Source organism: Lampetra planeri, chromosome 23, assembly GCF_965212315.1.
Source record: "Lampetra planeri chromosome 23, kcLamPlan1.2.h2, whole genome shotgun sequence".
Lineage (NCBI taxonomy): Eukaryota > Metazoa > Chordata > Hyperoartia > Petromyzontiformes > Petromyzontidae > Lampetra > Lampetra planeri.
The window spans coordinates 6,876,268-6,900,700 of NC_136129.1; the positions used below are offsets into that span (position 1 = coordinate 6,876,268).

At 44.2% G+C, this 24,433-nt stretch overlaps 1 protein-coding gene across 6 annotated transcripts; it reads right to left on the reverse strand.

The window, feature by feature from the left end:
- Nucleotides 1-3,062: 3,062 nt before the first annotated feature.
- Nucleotides 3,063-23,784, reverse strand: LOC144726363 (uncharacterized). 6 transcript variants are annotated; one of them, XM_078605005.1, is made up of 13 exons: nt 23,508-23,784; nt 20,031-20,113; nt 19,508-19,639; nt 18,750-18,954; nt 17,808-17,926; nt 16,409-16,523; nt 15,421-15,552; nt 14,612-14,775; nt 13,795-13,888; nt 12,914-13,019; nt 12,314-12,476; nt 10,757-11,340; nt 3,063-10,411 (listed from the first exon to the last, which is right to left on the reverse strand). In XM_078605005.1, exons 3-13 carry the CDS (start codon nt 19,583-19,585, stop codon nt 9,796-9,798), a joined length of 2,376 nt encoding a protein of 791 aa, XP_078461131.1. In that variant the 5' UTR covers nt 19,586-19,639; nt 20,031-20,113; nt 23,508-23,784; the 3' UTR covers nt 3,063-9,795. The 6 variants fall into 6 exon arrangements, with proteins under 6 accessions (XP_078461131.1, XP_078461130.1, XP_078461129.1 ...); XM_078605004.1 differs by having other exon boundaries at nt 3,063-10,366; nt 19,508-19,619; nt 23,508-23,741; XM_078605003.1 differs by having other exon boundaries at nt 3,063-10,369; nt 19,508-19,619; nt 23,508-23,741.
- Between the last annotated feature and the right edge of the window lie 649 nt (nt 23,785-24,433).

Below are 24,433 nucleotides of genomic sequence, written 5' to 3' on the forward strand. Positions count from 1 at the left end.
TTCCCGCCTCCTTACCGTTGCCCCCCCCCCACTATCCGTGAAGCGCGGTGACGTCACGAATACGCGGTGACGTTGAGCGAAGGGGTTAGGTGGAGGGGGGGGCTTGCCGTGACGTAGGCGTCAAATCTTCCCCCCAACCCGCTGCCTTGCCCCCGGTGGGTGTGGACGTCATCACCGCCAGAACTTTGTTGACGCGGTGACGAATGCGAATGTATGTGGCGGTGACGTCATCATTGTCGTCATCACGGTTACAATTTGGTGACGTCACGCGAACGTTTTCTTAAGCGGTGGCGTGCGGGGTAAGGCGGTGACGTCATTTTACCGCGGGAAAGTAAGAACGTGCGGAGTCCGTGCCAACATCATCGCCGTGGGAACATGGTGACGTTTACGTTTGTTTGACACTTAAAAATAGACATTTTTTGATTTCGTTTGTATTGTATCGTTTGGTCAGTGTCATGCGTTTCATTTGTCTTAAGGGGCGGTCCATAAATGACGTCGCGCGATTTTGGCCGATTTTTGACCCTCCCCCCCCTCGTCACGCGCCGTCACAAAGTCAGATATGACGTCACAAAGCTCTGCCCCCCCCCCCCTCACTTTAAACTATTGTCATTGTAGTGCGTATTTAATGTGGCGCTGCACTCTGATGTTGTAGGAGAAAACATTTATTAAAAAGGAGGCGTTGGAAAGCTTACATTTAGCATAAAATTAACGTGAAAATATTAAACGTCTAACTAAAACTGCAGATGTTCAGAATATTATATTGAAATTCTCTTATAATTATAAAATATTAAAAGTAATTGTAGCTATAAAAAAATATTTGAAACTTTGTAGTAGTACGATTATAACAATCACATATTCATTCCACAGTATGAAAAGCCCTCGTAGAACAATTAGAATAAAAATGTTTAATAACATTAAAACAATTGACAACATGTATGCTTCTTCATTCTCCCTAGGAGAAGCAAAATGCTCCGTCATGGGATAAATAGAAGGTGATCTTAGTACATTTAAATTATCAAATAGTTAATAATCAAAATTCATCAAAATTAATGTTGTTATAACAATTATATTTAGTTAATATTTACTTAAAGTTCGCATTTTGATGTGACGTCACATTTCTCAACCCCCCCCCCCCTGCCTCGTCACACATCGTCACCCTCCGTGCGTGACGTAATTTATGTACGGCCCCCAGTGGCGGCTCCTGCAAAATCTCTCAGGGGGGGCAAATGTCTGGATGATTTATAAGGATAAGGTCCACCCATGCAAAGGATAAATTAACAGCTTAAGCATGTAAAGGCAACTTCACTTCTTTAATATTAATGAAAAATAAAGTGACTCTTACAATACATCTTGTTTGTTTCTATACTCACTATTAATACAATCCACTCAAGTTTCTTTTATTAAAGATTCCACTAGGTGGCGACAAATAATATTGTTGGATGCAACGTGCTTACGTATGATGACGTAAGCACGTTAGTGCGAGCCCTCCCGGAAGCCATAGAGAATACATTGCAGCGCCCCCCGTTCGAAAAAAAACATCTTTGAATGTAAGTCTATGGGAACACTCTGGGCGATTCTCAGCCGGAGTGAAATCGCCCAAAAAGAGGCGGTACTCCACAGAACGTGACATGACGCTGATTGGACTATATCCAGAGGCACAGTGACGGCTAGCGTGACTCTGTGGTTGAATGACATTGGTGGTGCGTCGCCCAATCGCCCGAATGAAGAAACCGCCCCTGACGGCCCCTAAGTTATCGGGAATCAATGGAAATACATTTTATGTGTTGACGAACGTTGGTGCATTATTTTCCGATTTCTAGCGTAACGCGGTTGTTATATTACTCCCATTTATATTTTTTTCACTGATTTTATGTTATCGCTTTTGTCATTTGAGTTGTCACTCAAATGAGTTCTCACATTTTTTTAAATCAAACAAAATTAAATAAAGCACCCGAATCAGGAAATCGATTACTTTGGTTTTACTGTTTGCTTTGTTATAGTTTTGTTTGGTCATTTACTGTAAATATAACAGCATGTTAATTTATTTCAATCGTGCGCATACGATTGTGTCGTTAAAATATTCATGTTTAATGGATTAATAGTTACATGCCGAATGAACGTATAATTTGCATTAACCAAGTTAAGCTCGCCTTGTAACCTTTCCAACATACAAAACTAGCACTTTTATAAATCAGCCTGTTTATCAAAACTGTGCAGTCGACTGTCGTAAAGGTTCAACGCAACGCCACCAGATCCTCGTGCAAACCAATTACTGCCGCTTCCAAACAAGACACCAACTCACGAACTGTCTGGGTCAAACCATTTGTGAAAACTACTGGACATCTTCTTCTTGGTTCTTTCGGTAAAGTCACGTAGAAGGGAAGTAATAAAATAATAAAAATAAAACATAATAAAATAATTCTCACGACGTTTCGGCCACAACGCAAGCAACCGTCCTCAGGTGAGCAGCCGTCCTCAGGTGAAACCAGGTCTGTCGCCTCGACAGACCTGGTTTGCTTGCGTTGTGGCCGAAACGTCGTGAGAATTATTTTATTGTTTTATTTTTATTATTTTATTACTTCACTTCCACGTGACTTTACCGAAAGAACCAAGAAGATGAATCCCTGCAGTCACGATAGCTTTCAATCGAAATTTACTGGACATCTGTTAAAAAAAAGATTTAAAGCTCATCGGATTCCTCCAGTATAAATATAATTCTGGTAGCAACCAGTATGTTTGACTCTGCTGATAAAGACACTGTGACTTATTGATTTTATTTCGAAACCAGTCAAGTTTGCGAGTACTGAACTAATCAGTGCTGTCAAGATGCACTTTCAAAAGGCCATGTGGTTGATGGGATGTAATTTTTTTGTTATGTTTGAATGCGTTTTGTCTGCTGTTACTTATGATTACTATAGTTTCTGCAACCTCCGTTCTATATATATATTATTTCCCACGCACGCAATGCGATGCAGGAACTGCGAGCACGTGAATATCATGGGCATGGCAAAGAAGGTTCCAAATGAACATTTAGAAAAATAACTAGCCATATTCAGTCACAATGAGACAGAAGAGTTTTATTTCATCGTATGCAACTGTACAATGGGTCATTTATTGATTTTATATACATAAACCTATATAACCAAGACGTAACCCCACTCAATTGTGTACACGTGTATAAAACAACTGGGTCCAGTATAACAAACAAATGCTACAACGGGCTCTCTTTTTTTTTACAAGATATACATTATTACGTTAATTGTTGAGAGATGAAAATGTACAAGGCTCAGCGTTAACAGTTTGTGCACAGTGCAGTGAACAGGAAGGGTTAGTGCAAGAAGTGGACATGTCGGGCAGATTGAAATGGTTTTTGTTTACCAAAAGTGACCCCGATTAGGCTTAACCCCACGTCTGCCAAAAGACCCAAAAATTATGCCTGCGAATAATATAGTGCCATAGTTACTGACATTTACTAAACATGGTATGCTTCAAATGTCATGAAATATCCAAGTGTCTTTTGTACAGAATTGTAAATCTAATTTGTAATTTATTTATTTTGAATTTAAATATGCCCTTAAATGCACTTCCGTTGTTTCCTTTAAATACATTATGAAGCCAAGTGAATGAATGTTGCATGACTTTATTTTAATTGAAATATTAAATTGTTAGTATATGTGTTTGTAATGGCCTATTGAGACATACATGTCAAATTAAAGTTTAAGACGCATTCTGTACGTGTTGTAAGGTATATCATTTATATACATGTACTGCATATACATAATCTACTGTATACAATACAGTATAAGTTTTGTACATATATACACAGCATGAGAAAGGCGGTAAAGACGTTTTGAGATTAAGAATACACAAATAGCCACATCCATCCTGGCACTACGCATATTTTAAATCCCCGCTTTTTAGTAACCAGTCCAAGTTTTGAGCTTTCCAAATGCAACCCCAGGTCTCTCATCCAAAAGACCAAGTACTGTACAGTACTGATTGATAACAGCAGAATAAGTGCACTGTTACATGTTTCTGTATTGACGACGTATAGGTAATCACCAAGTCTGTGTATTTTAATCTCGTCAAAACATTATGACCACCGTTTTGTATACATTCATTTATCAACCACAGATCTAAGTTGAACTCAAAAGCAAATCTAAAGGAAACGAATCCGAAAAGAGTCAACCAATGGGAAAACTGCGTGCGTTTCATACATCAAGTGCAGAAGGTTGTTTTTATTCTCTCAAAGATTTTTGGAATTTGTCAAACAATTTAACGTGTATACTAAGCATTGAGGCTAAAACGATTCACCACCCCATTCATAATTCACGGTGGTGAATTGGGTTCAAGAATATGTTTTGTTTGACATTACGGTGGATGTAACCGGCTTTAGTCGCTTCAGGGGTCATGTAACCAATTATCTTTCACCATAATCTAAATACATTGATTCCTACACGTGTGATTCGATGCATGTATCGCGCATGAATCAATGCATCGTTCCACTCCCTACTAAATATAACCTTAGCATCTAAGCAACCTTTATACACGCCTTCATAATATGCTTACTGGTATTCAGCACAGCCGGTTTTAGTTGCACATGTATTTCTTACGGTAATATGTTGCTTTTAATTACGAGCTCACAATCACTCTGACTGATAAGATGTAGGGCTCATTGCAGCAATTCACGTTGCATATTTTCAGATGTATAATAGCATAGCTGTTACCATTTATTCCAAATGGGTATGTTGTGATTCATCGATTAATATGAATTCTTACGCTCGCGATACTTGCAATGAATCACGCGCGTAATGATCGACAATAAAATCTACACGCTAAAGCTATGTTGATATTACATTTAGTCTATGCAAGTAAATGAGACTGTACAAACGAGGCACAACGAGAACGAATACAAATGAGACGGTAAAAACAAAACAAAAATCAAATCGTGACCCGACATCGTGAAATTGAATTTGAATGCCTTTTGCTAAATTTAATTCATTTTAAGGTTATCAACTAATTCTTTTGTACCGATTGCAATGTTTTTAACACTTAAAAACACGTTACTTTGTTCGCAATGTGGCCACAATATTTAAGAAAACATGTTTTTTAAGATGAGCGATGAAGCCATTGTGACACAGAATTTTTAATTTAAAATAATGTCCAGTTGAGGCCACGTTTAAGCCATTCCCAGACTGGGGTTTTGTTTGAATCTTTCCTGTATGGCCATCGATTTACATTCACTCAGGCATCTGTGCTTGGCTTTGGCAGACTTTTTTTGCTTTAAAGACAAAAACACACACACTACCCTCATTACTAGCATGGCCATTTGCCATAAAAGCACACATTTCGGTCACAATAAGATCCCTAAAATGAACGTTCACGGCTTACGAATTCACACCTTTGGTGGAGTATGTCATCACATCAGAGACATTTCTTGCACGCGACACGAAGCACAATCTAACGTTAGTTATTAACGTGTACCATGACCATCGCCGATTGCTGCCTGCCCCTAGCAATAAAAACAATAATTCACCAAAGATGCAAACTACACGATATTAAATGCCACAACGCTGAAATAAACTTTTGTTTCTAAATGCAGGGAAACCCTGAGCGTCCAAAACACGTCACAGCAATGGGTGGGGAACACGTTCCTGATGAACAGGACTTTCAATCACCCTTGGCAGGGCCACGCATTAACACACTCCTCGTTCACTCCGTCACAATGCAAGGGGGCCCCCGACTGTAAGAGGACCTCATGGCGACAGAAGTGACCCGCGAGCGCGCAACAAAAATTTAAAACGATGTTTCGAGGTTGAAAATATTAGCCTTGAGTTCACAATTAGTACAGCTAAAATGCTTGGGAGTGACAAATAAATATCGCAGGTCTGTCCCCGTGTTCGAGTAGTGGGCCCTGAAGATCCCCATCCTTGCTTTATAGCGATTACTATTGAGATGTGCGCAATCATTTAATTGTACACACCTTGTATAATACATTTCCATAATTCACAATTGTTTTGGAGGGTGCGTTTTAGAACAGCTTTGCTTTGTTTTATCAACCTTAGCCAATGGAGTTTAAGACGTAAAGCCTACATACACGTTAATGTATATGAATGATTTTTCATGCTACACAACCACTTAACGTCTGTGTGTGCTATCAGTAGCTCCCAGCAATGGGCTGTAAAAACTGCTCACTGATCTAGATAAAGACCTTAAGCTGTATATCTCAAAAACATCGAGGGTACTTCTCGACAAGGTAGAAAGCTGAAAATTTGATACACAAACAGGAACAATCTGAAAATCCGAAAATCTTCATTTTAAGACCCCCCCCCCAAATATGGATTTTAAGTGCCCCATTAAACATGTTTGTGCGTGTCATTCATAAACCGTTCAAAACATGAGATTGCGGGGTTTTTTCGTTTGATAAGAGCGTTAAATAGCAAATAAGATTAAAGCGAGAATCATTGTTCTACCTTTTATTGTTTTTGAGATATTTCGGATTTCAAGCGGTTTTGAACGAAAAAACACTAATTTCATGGTGTTCAAATCTGAATTCGAAAACGGTAAAAAAAAACAAGCGCTTCCCCTCAAGCCAACGTGTTGAACTCCTCTCAGAGTATTAAGTTCATTAATTTGTTCTAATAAAAAAGCAAGGAATCTTGAAATTGAGCGGTTTCGGATGGGTACGTCTTTAAATATAAGTTTAATAAAGTCGTAGGCAATGTATTTTTTTGCGCAAAAATAAAAATTTTGGAGTAGTTGATAGTGTCTAATCGCATATAAAAATTGTAAAAAATCAGCAAAGACAGCCTTCATGAAGTAGTAATTGAATAAATGAGAGCCAGCTTAAGTCAATATTCCAAAACTGCACTTTAAAAGCATAACAACGCTTTTTTTTTAAAAGGTTCAAATTTATTTCAGGAATATTAAACAAAAATTTGACGTTTATATTTTACAATTTTAAACAACATACTCCTTATTAGGGTGTTCTGGATATCTTAACAAGTCTGGACATCAACTAACAAAAATAATAACTGTTTTTATTTTACTATTCTAAGGCTAAATTAAACCTGATCTAAATTAGGCAGGGATAATAACTTACAGTGTGCTATTATATTTGACAAGGTACACATTGAGCCCTACGTATTTTTCAGACCTGAGGTTTTGTGAGCATCTGTAACACTTTGAGGTTTGTTCACGACAAAATTGGCATTAAAATAAGTACACTGGGGATATAACGTACTCCGGGAACAAAAAAAATAACACGCGTAAATAGTTTCAACTTGAGGTTTACATATATATGTTTTATCTTTCAAGCAAAATAAACTTCTTCAATGTATATTTCCGCTGTCCACGTGCATGACCAAAAGGTTATTAAAAGCAATTACTGTAGATTTTAAAATCGACGCTGCCAACTAACCAGTCGCGTCATCGTATGCAATCGGACGTCTGCCCAAATGTGAATGCTGTTGCGAGTTTCTGTCAGTTCCTTAAATATTGCACTAGACTTGAGAAACTAATGGCATCGTGTACGCTCACCTTTTTAGACTGCGGTTCTATCCAAGTGGGTGGCCTCCTAATTTATCCATGTAAGTACACAATTCTCGGCTGCAAGCTCTCAACGTAAACTGTGTCGTAAAATCTGTACAAAAACACCCAGCAACCAAACTACGTATCTACAAGTATGCATTTGTACATTTCATAAACCTTCCATTTTGTCCAAAGAATGTGGTGGCAACTGTTAACGCTCCAGCCTAAAAAGTACTTTTAATGTTGTTATTGAGAAGAAACATTGGTTTACATCACCCAATGCAAATCAACAAGGAACACACGTTTAGTTAAAAACCTGAAATGTGCATAACAAGTCGTACAACTTTACTTTTAAAACAAACGCGTGTGATTTCACCCATGTTGCCAGGTTCCTGAAGTAAAACCACAAATCCAATTTTAACTACAGTAAATGTTCCATAACGTAAGAGCTTTTGAAGAAAATTTGATGTAAAGCAGCTCCTAGAAACAAAAAAAACTAAGAAAAATTAATGATTCCATTTGTTTTTATCTTCCTTTGTAAAATGTGTCCATTCAATTATTACGAATTATGAAGGCAAATTAGGATATGACCTTCCATCTCAATGTCAATACACACCGAAATGATTCCATGACCTGAAAATTAACTCAATTGACCAAAACGAACAATTTGAAGTTCTTTTAACTTTAAAAAAATTACCACATGCGAGTGAAACTGCAACACAGGAAATCAAAAAAAGGCAATATTAAACAAAACCCATTCATTGATACAAAGTGCTGTGAAATGGGTCTGGGTGGTTGTGCGAGTCACCTAGAAAGGTGCTCTCCCCCCCCCGTGGCTCAAGACTGACCACAGCCGTTGAGCGGATCAGTCGGCCTTGCATATCTAATGCTATGATGTGCAAATTAAATATAATATTTCAACATTTGGGATTTGTATGATACCACCTGGTTATTTTTGACATCCAGTTTACAGCACATTGTGCATTTTGGAAATTTCTTGAGAACAAGAAAGTAACTTAGCAGCTGTTGGGAGATTAGACCGTGCTCTGCTCACTTGAAACTCGCTCCAAGGTGAGCATGACAGTCACTAGCCCCATCCTTTTCTACTCCCCGAAATGTGAGCTTCAGGCTGATGTCTTCAAGATTAAATAAAAAATTCTAAGAGCATCAAAAGGACTTTTACACTAAAATTTGTTAAGCGTAAAGCTCATGTGCCATTGCCAGTGTTGCCAATAACCATCTGGAGTGCAGAAGACTACATATGCACACGTGGCACATCACGCACATACATGCACAACAAATAGAAAACATGATATTGTGATGCACCTTCTGCACCATACCCAAAATGCCTGCCCAGAGAGCCTTCAGCTCACCACCCAGCCATATGCAGATGCAACTGTGGGCACGGACATCAGAAATGATGTATTGTTTGCTGCATGTCGTGCATATATTTGCACAAGTTCTGTTTGGTGTCTGCCTTGGTTTTCCCCCCAGATATTTGACCAATTGCTGTTGGTTGGTATTTGTACAGCTACACTTAAAGCTGCAGGCTGTTAGTGCTTCTCTCTCATGTTTTCAAAACAAATATATATATCTTCCTTCGCGTGTGTGATGAACTACGCTAATGTTTGACCTCTTATGCACAACATTGTGAATTTTCAACAAAAAATAGCTGGGCCTTATTTCCCCAGAGAAGAATTGGCATGGAAATGTGAGATTTCAAGAAAACAGGTTCCACTGTTACACAACACCAAAGAGGTTTTCTCACACTACAAGCCTGCATATTGTTTCTAGGCTGCTGCTATACCATATTGCTGTTGTAAGGTGTTGGGCCCTAATTTTACCGAGCTGCTGTTTAAGTGAAGAACAAATCATAATCTTACGTAAAATTATCTTATTCATCCAGACTCGGAACTATTTTACGGTGCCTTGCTATACCAGCCGCATCCCTAGACTTGTCACAGAGAAAATGCACATTGTTTCATTCCGAAAATTCCTGGTATGACGGTTGCATATCCCCAAACATCCACACCCAAAGCGCAACTTTTCTTTTTATCCATTCTCTGGAGAAAACAAAATTCCCTGCCACCTGTGAGCATTACAGCATTAGAAAAGTAAACACTTTTCCATGCAGTTAATGTTTACTCCATACAATTCTCTCTTGAAACTCCACTCCTCCTGTGAGCTGTGCCGAATCCCTCTTCTCGTAAAGCGTCCCCCCCCCCGTCTCACGTCGGAACCGCACCGTCACGACTTGCACGCTGGTCATGAGGCCGGCCGACAGTAATTATGTTCCAACAGCACTAAAAAGTTCTGCGTCTGCTGCGGATTCGGTGGTGGTGGTGGCGGCGGCGGCTGTGGCAGTGGGGGCAGCAGCAAAGTCTGTTGCAGCGGCAGTGGATGAGGCCAAGCTCCTTGGAGGCCCTGCCATATTTTGCTGAGGATGCGTCGTCGCCCCTCCTCCACCTCCCCGTCTTCCAGACGGACTTCTCCGTCCTCTTGTGCATCAAGGTCCTTCAGCTGCCTCTGGGCGTCCATGCGCTGCTTGCGTGCTCGCCTCGCTGGCGGTGGCTGCTGCTGCTGCAACTGCAGCTGCTGCAACTGCAGTTGGTGCAGCTGCAGGTGCTGGTGCAGCTGCTGTTGCTGGTGCAGCTGCTGCTGCTGGTGCAGCTGCTGTTGGAGCTGCTGCAGCTGCTGATGCTGGTGCAGCTGCTGTAGCTGCTGCTGCTGGTGCAGCTGCTGCTGGTGCAGCTGCTGCTGCAGCTGCTGCTGGACTCTGTCTTTCTCGCACTGTGGGTCTGGTCTGCGTGCTGCCATGTCCAGAGTTGAACTGCTGCTGCTGCTGTCGGAGGACGTCACATTACGTTTGCCATCTTGGCAGCTGCGAATAGGTGCGCAAGTAGCAGCAAATATTGGACACCAGAGAGGGAGGGCAGTGAAACGCAACGTGATATTCAATGCGAGTTAAATACAGCATCGAAATACAATGGGTGGTTGAACTACTTGGCGGTGAGCACACTGACCACCGACAGTCCCCTCAAAGATCCATTCCCATGCTCACTTGGTGAAGACAAACTTTTATTTTCTGTTACTGTAGCCCTATTTACGTAACGATAATAGAAAATGTTCATACGGTGGGTTACAATATGCCAGCTTGAACTGTAGAGTACAGAGCACATAGCTCGTGTAGGATGTGGCCGGATTGTTCGCATGCCCAGACACTCACCTGATGATGCTGTGGGCCGGCGCTTGCGCCTCGCTCGCCTCCCAGATGAGCGCAGGGTGCGGGCGGCCGTGAGCGCTGTGCGGGTTCTCGTGCGGCGACATCAGAGCCACCAGGTGGTTCTGCGTTGGCACCATCGCCGCCGGGCTGTCCCTGCTCCTCTTTGCAAACGCCGCCACCCTGTTGTTGCCGGGCGCAAATCCCTCCGGTGTCCTTGCCAGTGGCGGCTGCGAAAGCGTCCTATCCATTTCCTCGGCAAGTGCCGAAGACCTCGTCAGCCTGACCTTCGCGTGCGACCTCGTCGACTCGCCGCTCGCTTCCGACGTCCGTTTCCGTCTCGCCGGCAACCTCGTCGGCCGGCCTTCGTCGCAGGCGGCCAGTTTGCCCAGCGCCGAGGCAGCGGTGCTCGCCTTGCAGTCGTTTTTCGCCTCGGACCGTCTCTCGGAGGTCCTGCGCAGGGAGCGGCCGTTGAGAGGGGGCGGCTGCTCTTGCCACAGCTTCTGTAGCCAGGCGACCAGGGGCCCGCCGACCATCCACGGAGGCTCCTTCACAAAGCCCAGCGCCTTCCACAGCGGCAGCGCAGAGTTCTGAGCGGGTGGGCGAGCAGCGAGCATGTGCACGCCACAAGCAATCAACCCGTGGAGGAACGCACGCACACAGACACATCCATTATACTTCAAATGAAAGTTTTCAAGAAACAAAATTCTTACAAACGTCATCATTAATACACACAATGAATAGCTAGCTACGTAAGCTATTCATGCATTGGTGTTCGTATTGTTCTTGTACTGCTCACTTTTTGGAGGCGTTTGCTCGAGCACTGATGAGTGAGACAATGCCATAAAGAGGCTGTCTCTGGTGGAGGCCAATCAATTTCAAGGACAATACATACATTATCAGAGCATATTTATTTGCGTTTTTGCTACAAGTATGTGTGGTTACGCTAAAATATGATGCACTGTAATAGGTTTCTTTGATGTTTGAAAATCTTAACACCCGTATTTACCTCAAAAAGTGTAAAAAAAAGGCCTCTTTAAAATTCAATACACATAATCGGAATCTTTATTTATACTGGATGAATCCGATGAGCTATGAAGCTCTCTTTCACAGATATCCAGTAGATGACACACAATGAGTGTAAAAAATGTACCCGTAAAAACAAAGTTTTTCACTATAAATCCTTTATATGCGTGGCGGCTAGAGTCCTCTCGTCCTCTGGCTTGAGATGGCTGCCACCTATGGGTCAGATGATTGCCTGCCACCATTAAGCAATTGATAATTAAATAATGAAATTTTTCCTAAAAAGTGTAAAATTTTGGAAAAAAAATTTCACGAAAATAAATTGTCACGCACGACGAGTCTGTGTGCAAAATGTCAGCTCGATTGGATCACGGGAAGTGGGTTAAAAAACGACCGAAAGATTTGCACGGTCGTAAGCGCGCAAGCAAGAAAGCGAGCGAACTTAATATAAAGGATTTTTAAAAAAGCAGGTTCCACGCGAGTTAGGCGTCGCGCGAAGGGCAGCGTGCGGATGATCACGAATGCAATGGGGGGCCTCACCGCAGCGTAGATTTCCGTCTTGGACCCCGATCGCCTCCCGGGCTTCTCGTCCGATCCGTTGGGGGTTTCATTATTTGGAGAGGCGGCCTCGTGCTTTGGGCTCAAGTAAAACTCACAGTGTCCCTCCACGAGCTGCCTCGACTCTTCTTTTGTTAAGCCAGACCTCGTGGAGAAATACACGGACGTTCAAACAATTGCACATACTGCATACAAAGACATCAAATTGGACTGCGGTGGCCTGTCGGGGCAAATGCTGTCGGTAAGCACCGATGAAGGCCAGCATGGGCAGTAGTGGGGCTGGAAACCGCGTGCCGGCTGCATTCATCTCCCCAATGCTGTTTATAAACTGCACCTGGCGCTCATTTAAAGTTGACTTGAAGGGAGGGCCTAGAACTGATTCAGTTATTTGCCACCGATATTGGTGGCGGCGAGGAATCGAACTGGGATCGTTCGATTGGTCGTATTGTGCACTAACCACGATGCTACCGCTCCATCGGCTATGTTTACACCCACATGTACAGTCAAAGATTTAATGTAACCCATCGGTCAGATTTGCATAGAGGTCACGACAGAAATCGAGGACTTGGGGGGGATGCGTACTTTTCCCCGTAGTAGTTTTCGAAGAAGCGCTCCTTCCACTGCTCAACGGGCTTCGCCTTTTCTTGTTCTTGTCTCATCCGTAGCTGCATCTCGGGCGTAAACTCACCTGGACACACATTGCACACGGCACCGCAAGTGCGTGCCAGCTCAGTGGCTCTGCAGCTGTAAACTGATGAGAAAACATCATGCCGACCACTAATGTTCCATCCCTGAGTCATGGTGCAGACTTCTTATCCCTTTGGAAAGGATCAAGTCTATTTTAATGAAAACCATTTGTTAATTTCCCACAGTGTCCTGCACTTTATTGATTATGGGAGGACCAAATGTTGACTTGACTGTATGTAAATCCCTCTCCCAAGCGATTTGATGAATTGTCCCGATTCAGGGTGGTGAATAAATAATGTCTTTACCATGCCTCTCTCTGCCTCTCACAATCCATACATCTCCATGCTGCTACTCACTCCATACTTATCTCCGACCATGTCTCGCTCTGCTTCTCTGACTCCATACATCTCCCCTGCCATTTCTCTGCTTTCCCTACTCCCATGCTGTACCCATCTCCGCCCCTTTCGCTCCATGCATCTCCAATCACCGCACGCAAGCATCTGCTTCTCTGCACACTGCCCTCGCTAAGCCCACTCCACATACATCCCGCATCTCACGCCACTCACTCTACGCAGCTTACTCCATTGCGCTTGCCCACACTTCGTCTCCACGGGGCACGGCGCTCGCTCACGATGCGTCGTAGCGACCCGCATCATGTCGAATCGCCCGGGTCATTAAATGGCACCACGCTGCATCTCACCTCGCGCTCCAGAAAGGCTCAGAGCCAGGCTACGAAATCGAAACCTGAAAGCCCGACCACCTCGATGTCGTCTCACCTTCCCCCAGCCTCTCCGTCCACTCCCCAGCTGCAAAATTGAAGAACTCATTGTTGAGGGCCGTGCTCTTGAGACTCACTCCGTTCTCCGTGGCCTGGAACGTACAGACGGCACCCGGCCAAGTCTCGTGTCTTCGCTCATAACCATAGTTACTTTCAAGTTAATATTAAACAATGCAAAAAATAAAGACGGGTGACTATGGAAGCATAAACCTGCGTCTGAGCACCACTAGGGACATGTAAACTAAGAGGTGGTCACAACTGTCTCAGAATCGACAAGATACGCTCGTTCATTTTTCCAGTATGCGCATCCCTCTTGTCAATCCGCTGCTGGACTAGGGGCCTCATGGGGGTTATTTCACCATACTTCACCACTCTGGTCAGTGTGAGTCGAAGGCGTAGAACAGTCTAATGGCTTTTGCTGCAGAACTGCCCTCTGCTGCTCACCATGTAATCACACAGCAGCCAATAGAAACTTGTCATGGACTGTGGTCACCCATCCAAGCACTGTCCAGGCTCAAGCCTGTTTAGCCTCCGAGATCTGATACGCTGCATTCTTGGCGATTGTCATGGGAATTATTTTTCAGGAGAGTAACCCTTACTATCACTGAACCTTTCTTCTCTCATAGAGAGATGAGAGCCAAAGATGTTCAGTGGAGCACTAACGGGTGCCAAGCCAGATATTCTAAATAAATAACGGGTTTTAAATGTGAAAAGTTCAATCGCTTTCCTCCCTCAACCTTTCCTCACCCGATCATCTGCTCATCACCCCTGACGTGCCCATCGCCCCCTCAAGTGCCCATCATCGCCCCCCTCACCTGCCCATCCCCGAGCGGCAGCAGGGAGAGCAGTGTGCGCTGGCTACAGCTGGGCAGCGCTGCGAAGGTGTGCCGGTTGATGAGCGCCTTCAGGTCGATGTTGACCAGCACAGAGTCGGGGCTCTCCACGTCCATGCCGGAGTCCTTGCCGCGCTTGAACTCGCCTGCGGCGTGAGGGCGGTTCACACGCAAAGGCAGAGCTTTTCTTGTAGACGTAGGGCTGAAGAACTCGGGGATCAATCGCCACCAGCGCCTTAGCCGCGGTAATCAGTTACCAAAGAGGAATGTTTTATGAACCGATGCACGCATAACGAGCGTGAGAATCGCTGCCAATTAATGTAGAGGGTGGGCGTATATCAGTGTGAGAATCGACGTTAATCCGTGATAGTTCAATGTTAATGTGCAATTTTATTGAGGGACTGTGTGTTGTCTTGGTATGGTCTGGGACTGTTTCTGTTTTGCTGCCTTGCCAAGATAAAAATTTTGGTGTTGGAAAATCGGAAGGAATTAATCAACTTATGCAATTTGTACTTAAATACTTTTTTTATTTACATTTAATTACTTGCTTAGCTTTCATATACTTTTCACTCCCATCTGTTTTTGCATCGTTTGTTGTTCTAACTTTGTGATGCGCCAACCCCCACCCTTACTGGACACGTGTGAAAGAGCTTCATAAGCCCATCGGATTCTTTGAGTCCAGATCAAGATTCCGATTTTGACAATCAACGTTGGCGACGTTCCATTCCCGTGCGCGTGGGGGGCAACCCGGCGAAAGGTCTCCCCATGCCGGGGATGCGCGTGTGGCTCACCGGCATCCAGCTTGTCAGGCCGAGACGGGAGCCTCCTCTTGATGGCGAGCGACGTGGTCTGCGCGAGCGCGGGAGCCCGGAGCGAGTTGCTGTTCGAGTTGTTGTTCTGCTCCACCTTGCCATTGGACGAAGCTGCTCCGAACGACAAAATCAAACCAAAAAGTGAGCTCCGTACTCGCCGGTACTACGAGTGGAGCGAATACAGTCAGTAGCGTGTACCCAAAATACGGAATTACTCAAGGGGTGTGTGCCCCGGGATGAGTTTTCTTAATAAAAGCCTGCTATGTCCATTCCAACCAAATTTAGCCCACCTACACCTTGGAACATATTTTATTTGCAGTTGTATATTGTACACATATTAAAACAGAACATAAAAAGGTAAAAAAAATATTGTTCTGAAGCGACCCGACTACAAATGATAGTTCAATGAAGTGGCTTATTATGTGGAAATTTAAAGCAGCCAAGTACTCGAAACACACGTTTCTCAATGTGGAGGGAAAAACCGGAGGACCAGGATCAAATCCAAGTGACCCCAGGGATAGAGACATGCAGACTACAAATATACAGTTGCCAAGGTCGGGATCGAACCCATGACCTCCTGCATACTGGGCAATGGGGAGTTCACATTTCGCCACCGTGGCATCCCACCGAAGATGACAAGCCAATTCTGGATCATTGCAATCCAATGCTACAGTTCTAAACCGGGACTGCCTGGCACGTTACGTTTATATGCAGCGTGGAGCCGAAGCTGACAACCAAGTTGGCATCGCTTTGCATGCTCGTCACATTTTTGTTAATTCGATTTTTCGGGTTGCCCAAAAAAACACCGCTTATAAGCGAGACATGGTGCGTCCAACCTTATTATTTCATCGCGCAACACGCTATCCCCGTTATGCCACCACTCCCACCTTCTTTATTGCGTCTCGTCGTGACCCCACCGAGTTGCCGCGACAAACGCTCGGAAGAAGATGGAGAAGAGGAGACTCACGGGGTGGGGTGTGCTCAGAAGTGCCGCAGCTCGTGAGGATGAGCCGGGACATGAGCTTGCCGGCCGACACCACCACGCCACGGCGCTGGGTCTGCTGTTGCTGCCGCTTCAGTGCCTGCGACCGCACCACACAACACCACCTCCCGCTTACATTCTCCGCTTCTTCGGCCGAGCTAGAGACACCATTCATGAGTAATAATAATACACGCAAAAGACCGCAATGGATGCAAACGTGACCATTGCATCATTCCTCCCATCACGCATTGCATGTCACGTGACATCTTCATGCTGCGTGCGGAATGCACACAGCCTACTTTAAAACCACCAACTCGAAAGAATCAAAATAGTGGCCATATTATTTTAGACAGTAAACAAAACAATGACACAATATACCTGTTACATCCTTGTTAGGAATCATCAGCAATAAATGGCCATCATTCATTGTCTTCTGATGCTGCTGCTTTGCGCTTCAGGGGCTTTGTGGTGTCGCGGTGGCGAGATGTAAACTACCTCACCTGGTATAAAAGGAGATGGTGGGTATGAGCCCGACCCTGATGCCTGGAAATTTGGAGTTTTAATGTTATCTCTGTGACTGGGTGGATTTTTCTCTGGGTCCTCTTATTTTTCCCTCCACATTTCAAAACATGTGTATCGAGTATTTGGCTGGTGTAAATTTTCAAATGATAATCCACTTCATTGAGCGATCATTTGTGGCCAGGTCACTTCTGAAAAGGAGCTAGATAGCTCAGTGGGGCTTACCTGGTAAAATAAAACTGTCACAGTAATGTGGACAAGCCCTCCGTGATCACACCGATTCAAAAGTTTGTTTTCAGGAGTCCCACAAACCTTTCGCATTAGGGGGTGACGATTGCTATGTGTTTCCAAATTAAGACATTTTACGTAGACTGAAGCATCACCACATCGCAGTAACCCCGTAATAAACCAAATCTAACACTTTTCTGTGAGGTGATACCACTGCGAAACTATATTATTGGGTTGGGTTCCACATTTTCATATTAATTGGAAAAATCGGGCATTGATATGAAATTTCAGATAAAATGTTTCAGATTATTTCTAAAACTGGAAGTGCTAAGTCACTACACATGAAGTTACATTGGTGCTTTTCCCGCCGTGGATACAGGTGACATCACGTTTGTCGGTACAGAAACTCAAACTGAACCTATCTACGTGACTTTACCGAAAGACCCAAAGAATCTTAATTCCTGCAGTCACGAAAGCTTTTCGACAAGATCATGTAAATAACCAGTCATATAAAAATCCTAAATAAGGTTTAATCCGAAACCTATCCCATTTTATCTTGCAAAACAAATGTTATAATTGAGCATCAAGGGGAACACTTCGGCGAGTCGTGCAATAAGGGAACGGGGGTTGTGGTGACCTGCTTAAGAGCCTTGCGCGAGTGCTGCTGGCTGACGGACACTGGCCGCCCTGGAGAGGCCGATGGGACCGCACCTCCCGACTGGGCCAGGCTCCGTCTCAAGGCCAGCCGTGACGACACTGCACGGGCACAAGCGGGGGGGCGAAACGTGACACTGAGCCAAAGTGGAGCTGCGCTGTCACTTCAAACGGAAGAGCATGCATAAATGCGGCTCGCACACATCAGAAACACACTTGGCAGCATTTGGTCGACCGTAATCAGACTTCTTGCACAGTGGCTAAAACTAAACAAGGTGATAGACAAAAAAGCTAACCGTTATTTACGTATTGTACATGCAATTTGAATACAAATAAAAACACAGCTCCAAGAGAAAATTTTGCATACATACACACATACATACGCATAAGAGAATAACACTAAAACTTTGCACTCCCAAGTCTGTACAAACCTACTTTCAGTGCTAAATTATACAGGTGTGCGTCGCATGCACAGGACGGCGACTTCTCCGCACATTGCACCAATGCGGTAACTGACACACGTCTTTCACAGTCTGATTAAGGGGGGCAATAAGCCAAGGGGTTTGGTCGGTACCACCTGAGGTGGCAAATATTACCAGAATCCGCCATGGAGAATACCCACCATGGGGAGAAAACATAGCATATTGTTTTAAAGACACACTTGCTATTTAATTCTTTATTCCGTACGTTTCATATCTTCTTCGTATTTTTTCCTCCAAACAATATTCTCTCTTAAACATATCATGGTAAACTTTACAGTGACTTCTTTTTCCTCCGAAAAAACTAGCACGGTGACTTTGCTCTCACAATTGTTTGTGATCTGGAGATAATACCCTTGAATAAAATAATGGTAAGCATTTGCCCTCTCTGGGTGGTACCGATAAGCTATATTTGGTCTCAAGAACCAGGAGAAGCGAGCCGTCACCTCTGCGCTTGATCATGGTGCGTGCCCTTGTGTTGATGGTCGCTTGGGATGCGCGTTCCGGCGCGTGTGCTGCCCGACTCCCGCTCTCCCTGCCCGGCGTGGCCGAGTTACATTTGCTGTTATTCACGCCCTTAGCCCCCTGTGAGCCTCCACATTTATTCGGCTTCTTTGACTGCGGCTTCTTCTTCTTCTTAGGCGCGGATTTCTGCAAGAACACGGAGGATGGCACTGCGTACATACGCGCAAGAATGTGATGTGTTTGCGGTGTACGTTAGATGCACTACGGTGTAGTGGTGGGTGGGCTACAATGCCGATCCTTACAGACAATTACAGATGCTCGTCAAGTTGGGTAATGACCAAGGAAGAGCCAACGCACGTAACTCGGTGCCACATCAATACACCTCTTACCACAACACTCCTTCATGCCTTGCAGATTAGGGGTCCGTTTCCATTACGCCTCATTCTATATCGTGCAAATGTATGAAGTGTTTATCCTCAGAAGTGAAATAAGTGGAATAAATTAGCGTAGATATTAAACTCCACTTATCACAGTTTAAATTGGCCAAAAACAGTATATTGTATATGAAAAGTATACAATAGTGCAGAAAAGGTTTTGTTCAAACCTCCTAATAATTACACCATAAAATGTGCATATCGTGTCAAGAGTATAATTCCATGGCAATAATAAAATTTACATTATTTAATAGGTGATCATGCTGCGCAGAGTGTGGTGGGTGGTTTATGTAACACATGCTTACTTTGAGCTTATAAACCCCCAGTTTTCCTGGAACTTTGTAGAAAATGCCGCTGGTGGTCCGAGCATTAGAATACAGCATGGCACCCAGCACATTCAGCGGGTAATTCACACCACTGCAGAAAGCAACATGCCACTGACGATATAACACGTGACATTTACAAAGAACACACATATCAAAGACGTAGCAATTGCATTCACTGAACAGGTAAACTGCACTTTATTTAAAAACACCGCACCCAGGAACGCTCGCTCACGACACGGCAAGCACGGGGGCTTCCCCCTTCGCCTATTCTTGCACGCCGAACACATGGGCTGTGACCGTGGGGGTACCCACTCTTTCACCCACCACACTCGCTCCACCAATCAACTTATGTGCATCGACCCTGGTCGGTTGTCTACTGCGAATCGAAACCAACACTTCTAGAGTGTGAAGACAATGTGTTGGCCTCTAAAGCCATGACCGCCAAAACGTGTGTACTGCTGCTCGCTTTTTAATTTACTTTCAAACGCCAATATTTACCAACCTGATCTCTTTGAGCTTGTCCTTCTGAATGAAGTTGAGAATGTCCTTTTGGCTCATGGGAGCATTCTTGTGTTTTTCAAGCACCTTCCAAACAACAATCCATGTCAGACACAACGCATCAATGCAGAGTTACAAACGGTGCAATTTTCAGCCCAACATTGCAGCATGGCCATACTACGACTGTGCCCTTTTAAATGATGTCTCGCCACACAGGCACACAGCAGGCCATCGTTTTTTTAAAGGCTGACCTCCATTACGAGCGTTTGATTCATCAGTCTCACAACATCCACTATTGAACTCTTTCTTACCACAAGGAATCCATAACATGCCCACCACCATCATCCATGCCAAGCACGTCCTTCCGTCATGTTAAAAAGCGACCATCCGATAGCAACACAAACCACTTATGTACACAATGCCCTGTATTGATCATTGAAACACAAGCAAGACGTTTATACTTTTTCTATGAATGCATCCTCAGCCTAATTGGCAATGCTTTTGCCACCTTATTCAAGCTAATCTACCACACTAAAACAAAAAACACATGAGAGTCACTGCATTCCATTAATTTCCACATAACAGTTTGACATCTCGCCTGCGTACAAGAGCCATTATTTAAAATGTGCAGTCTATCAGCAGCTTACCTAACGGGAAATCATTCTGTTAAAAGGTAATGCAATATCCACAGCAGGCAGACACAAACAGACACACATGTCAACACCTTCCCATGACCCTCAACATCATCATTCGCGATCTATCCACTGCCTCCCCACGTCATCTCCATCCCTTAGTGCTGCGATGCCACAATCCATTTTGTTCCTGCCCGCGAGTGGATCTCATCGCTCCATCTCCCCTGTGGTCCTCATCGCTCCATCTCCCCTGTGGTCTTTCTCTCAGGCGTGTTCTCTTTTGGTTGCCATTCGACCATGAGCCTCGTCCATCAAATGTCATCCCTGATAACGATGAGTCCTGCCCAAGCCCACTTAAGATCTTAACAGTCAATGACATCTCTAATGTGCATTTTCTGAGCCATGTGCTTCTCTTTTTGTTTTCAGTGTAACTCCAAGCACACATGGCCATGGCTTTGCAGACTTTTCATCTTTTGTTACATTTTGAGGTCAGTGTCCATGTTTCCGACTCATGTCAGTCAGTAATGTGCATCAAATTAATACAATTCTTTAAGCACATTGGGTAAGTTGCATTTCATTAAGTTCAGTTTTACAAAAGCACTCTTAAACAGCTCTTCCTCATCTCTATTTCATACTTTCAGTCCCGACATGCCTGCAATAATTATTGGCCTCGGTAAAACCGCACATTTGTGTTTTACAGTTATGTCCCTCAAAAACGTACTATTTTTTTCAGCAAACATACTTACTGAACCTTTCTCTGGAACAAAACTTTTATGACGTAACAAATAATGTAATAATTTGTTGCAGTTCATTCTCATTGGTTGTTATCATTGCTATATCATCAGCAAAAGTTACCATGGTTAATATTTTTTTGTATTTATCATAGGAATCAGCATGGCCTTGAACAATCATCCGCAAGGTCCTGTGAGCCATAGTATCAACAGCAGTAGTACTGCCTTGCAAACTAAACAATGATCCATTGGATTATCGAACAAACAGCAGTTCCCTGTAAAACACGAACATCACCGCAATCTTGTCCATCACCATAACCGTACATACCACATGACCTTAATAATCAGCAGAATAACATCAACTTGACTGCCTTGTAAACATTATAAGGCATCCCAACAAATCCCTGTCACCAACATCATCACCACATCCACGACAATCACCACAACCACGACCATCACCAAGACCCTTGTCTCCCACAGTTCACTCCATCAAAGTGCAAAAGAACGGAAACAATCTGCCACTTATTCCCAGCAATGAGACAGACAGGATAGGGAGGGAACAGGGAGACAAGAAGGATGAATCACCACCACGATCGACACCAAAATCATCATCACCAACATGACCATCACTATCCCAATCACAATCCTCACAAAAAATAATTACCAAACATTAACATCGTCCTCATCAGAAACAACACAACGATTATCACCAACCCCCACACACATCCTCTGCATACGAATTCTACGTGAGCACGTCTCTGTAGACAGACGAGACAGGGAGAGGGACAGACGAATCGTCTCCGGCACATACCATCACCACCACCAAAATCACACTATCATAATCACCACCATCATAATCACAATCAGCAATACCATTAGCGCTAAAATAATCGCCACGACCATAATCGAAATTGCCAAAACATCCATCATCATCCACGATCATCATCACTGATAACATCTCAAGAGCGAACAGACGAGGGGAGCGCGTAAGATAAATCATCTCCATCATAATCACAACCACCATCATCAACCTTACCATTATTAATAATAGGCGAAAGCCTACGTGTTATACTTACCATTATTGTCATCACCACCATAATCACAATCACCACTCATATCACTCTATAATCACAATCACCATCACCACCATAATCTCAATTACCAATACCATCTCACCATCACCACCATAATCACAGTCGACACTAATCATCATCACCAATATCACTGATATAATCACCGCCACCTTCATCGTAATCACCAATCCCACCGTCATCACCACCATGATCATAATCACGAATATCATCACCACCATTACCATCCACCCCAAGACCCTCCATCTTAAACAGCCCCCACCATCCGAAACGGCGATGGAGAGGGGGGTGGTGTTGCTAAAGCGAGACACGGAGGCGATGGGACAGAGACGATGATACATTTAGATTTACACAAAGAAACCGAGATAGTAGAGACAAACAAAGAAACATACAACTGGAGAAAGATACCCAAACGTATACACACACACAATCAGAGACACAAACACGCCAAGACGGACACGTACACACACATACACAAAGACACTCAGACACGCATATCCACACAAAGACACACATAACCAGACAGGCATTGACAACAGAAAGACAGCGAAGCAAAAAAAAACACAGAACACAGCAGACACATGGACAAAGAGATACACAGATACACATCGACCAGCATGGACAAAACAAGACACGCGCACAGAGACATGCATACAGATACACACGGACAAAAAGATAAAGCAACACACATCAACGTACACACTAAACCTAACATTCAAATACACAGATGCACACGCAGAGATAAACAGACACCATTAAAGCAGACGCCGAGATGTACACATGGACAAAAAATAGATACGCACAGAGATATGCACAACAACACACAGATACGCGCGCTAACATGTACAAACACACGCGAGAAATACCAACATACATAACCACACAAAGACACCCCTATAAGCACACACACACACGCACGTATATAAACATACAACATAAGCGAGCCGCCACACGGGGAGGATGCGCGGGGTTTAGGCCCAAAGCCTGCGGGCCGCCCCGGCCGCTTCAGCCGCGGGGAGCGCCTCACCATGCGCGCCGCCTCGAGCCAAGTGCGCCCTTTCTTCTGCTCCTTATCCCTCATCGTCTCCGGGGTTATGGCTCAGCCTCTCAGCGGGTCCATTGCTGCTGCTGCTGCTGCCACCGCCGCCGTCGCTTCCACCGTTCGCGCTCGTAAACAAAAACCCGCGAAGGCGGCGCCCGGGCGGCTACGCTGGAGCCTTCGGACGCGCACCCAGCGGGGTCAGCGGCGCGAACAGGCACCGCGCGGGGCACCCACGGGGTCCTCGCGACGGCGCCTCCTCATTGGTCCGTTGCACGAGAGGGCGGGGCTGTAATTTGCCGGGCGTGGCTTTACATGGGGCTGTGTGGCAGGAGGCGGGGCTTGTGACGTAAGGGGCGTGGCTTGTATTTGAGGAGGCGTGGCTTGAGCTGTGTGGGCGTGGTTACTCGTGGAAGATTCAAGTTGGATTTGTTTAGATGAGAATCCAAAGAGATGATGATATAGTCTCCCATGTATCAAACTTTATTTGGCGCTTTCGTGACTGCAGGAATTACTCTTTGGTTCTTTCGGTAAAGTCACGTAGAAAGAGTAAATAATAAATGTGTGTTTGTCTCTCTCTCTGTGTGTCTCTGTGTTATCTCTCTCTGCTTACGTGTCTCTCTATGTTTCTCCGGTTCTGTTTAATCTCTCTCTTAAATTTAGCAATCTTTGGAAGAACGTAATCAACCAGGTAGGGTGTTGACTGTTATGTTAGCCGACTATCTGTGTTGTATTGCATTACATTTCTAAGTTTACTAGGTTTTGTTTTCTCTTTCATTTGTGCCTGATGATGATTGCTTGTGTTGCAATCGAAACGTCGTATGCTATTATTTAATTTATTATTTTCTCTCCCATGTATGTTGAACTTCTTTCGCACCATACGAAGCCAACCGTGCTAATCAGAAGTGCGGGGG

What these genes read in the sequence shown, in the direction of transcription:
- LOC144726363 (XM_078605001.1), bottom strand. Translation starts at nt 23,561, where the DNA reads ATGAGGGATAAGGAGCAGAAGAAAGGGCGCACTTGGCTCGAGGCGGCG. An exon ending in TTCTGAGCACACCCCACCCC is followed by an intron (nt 15,553 to 16,408) that starts GTGAGTCTCCTC and finishes CGTTCGGAGCAG; the next exon opens with CTTCGTCCAATGGCAAGGTG. An exon ending in GAAAACTACTACGGGGAAAA is followed by an intron (nt 12,477 to 12,913) that starts GTACGCATCCCC and finishes TTTCTCCACGAG; the next exon opens with GTCTGGCTTAACAAAAGAAG.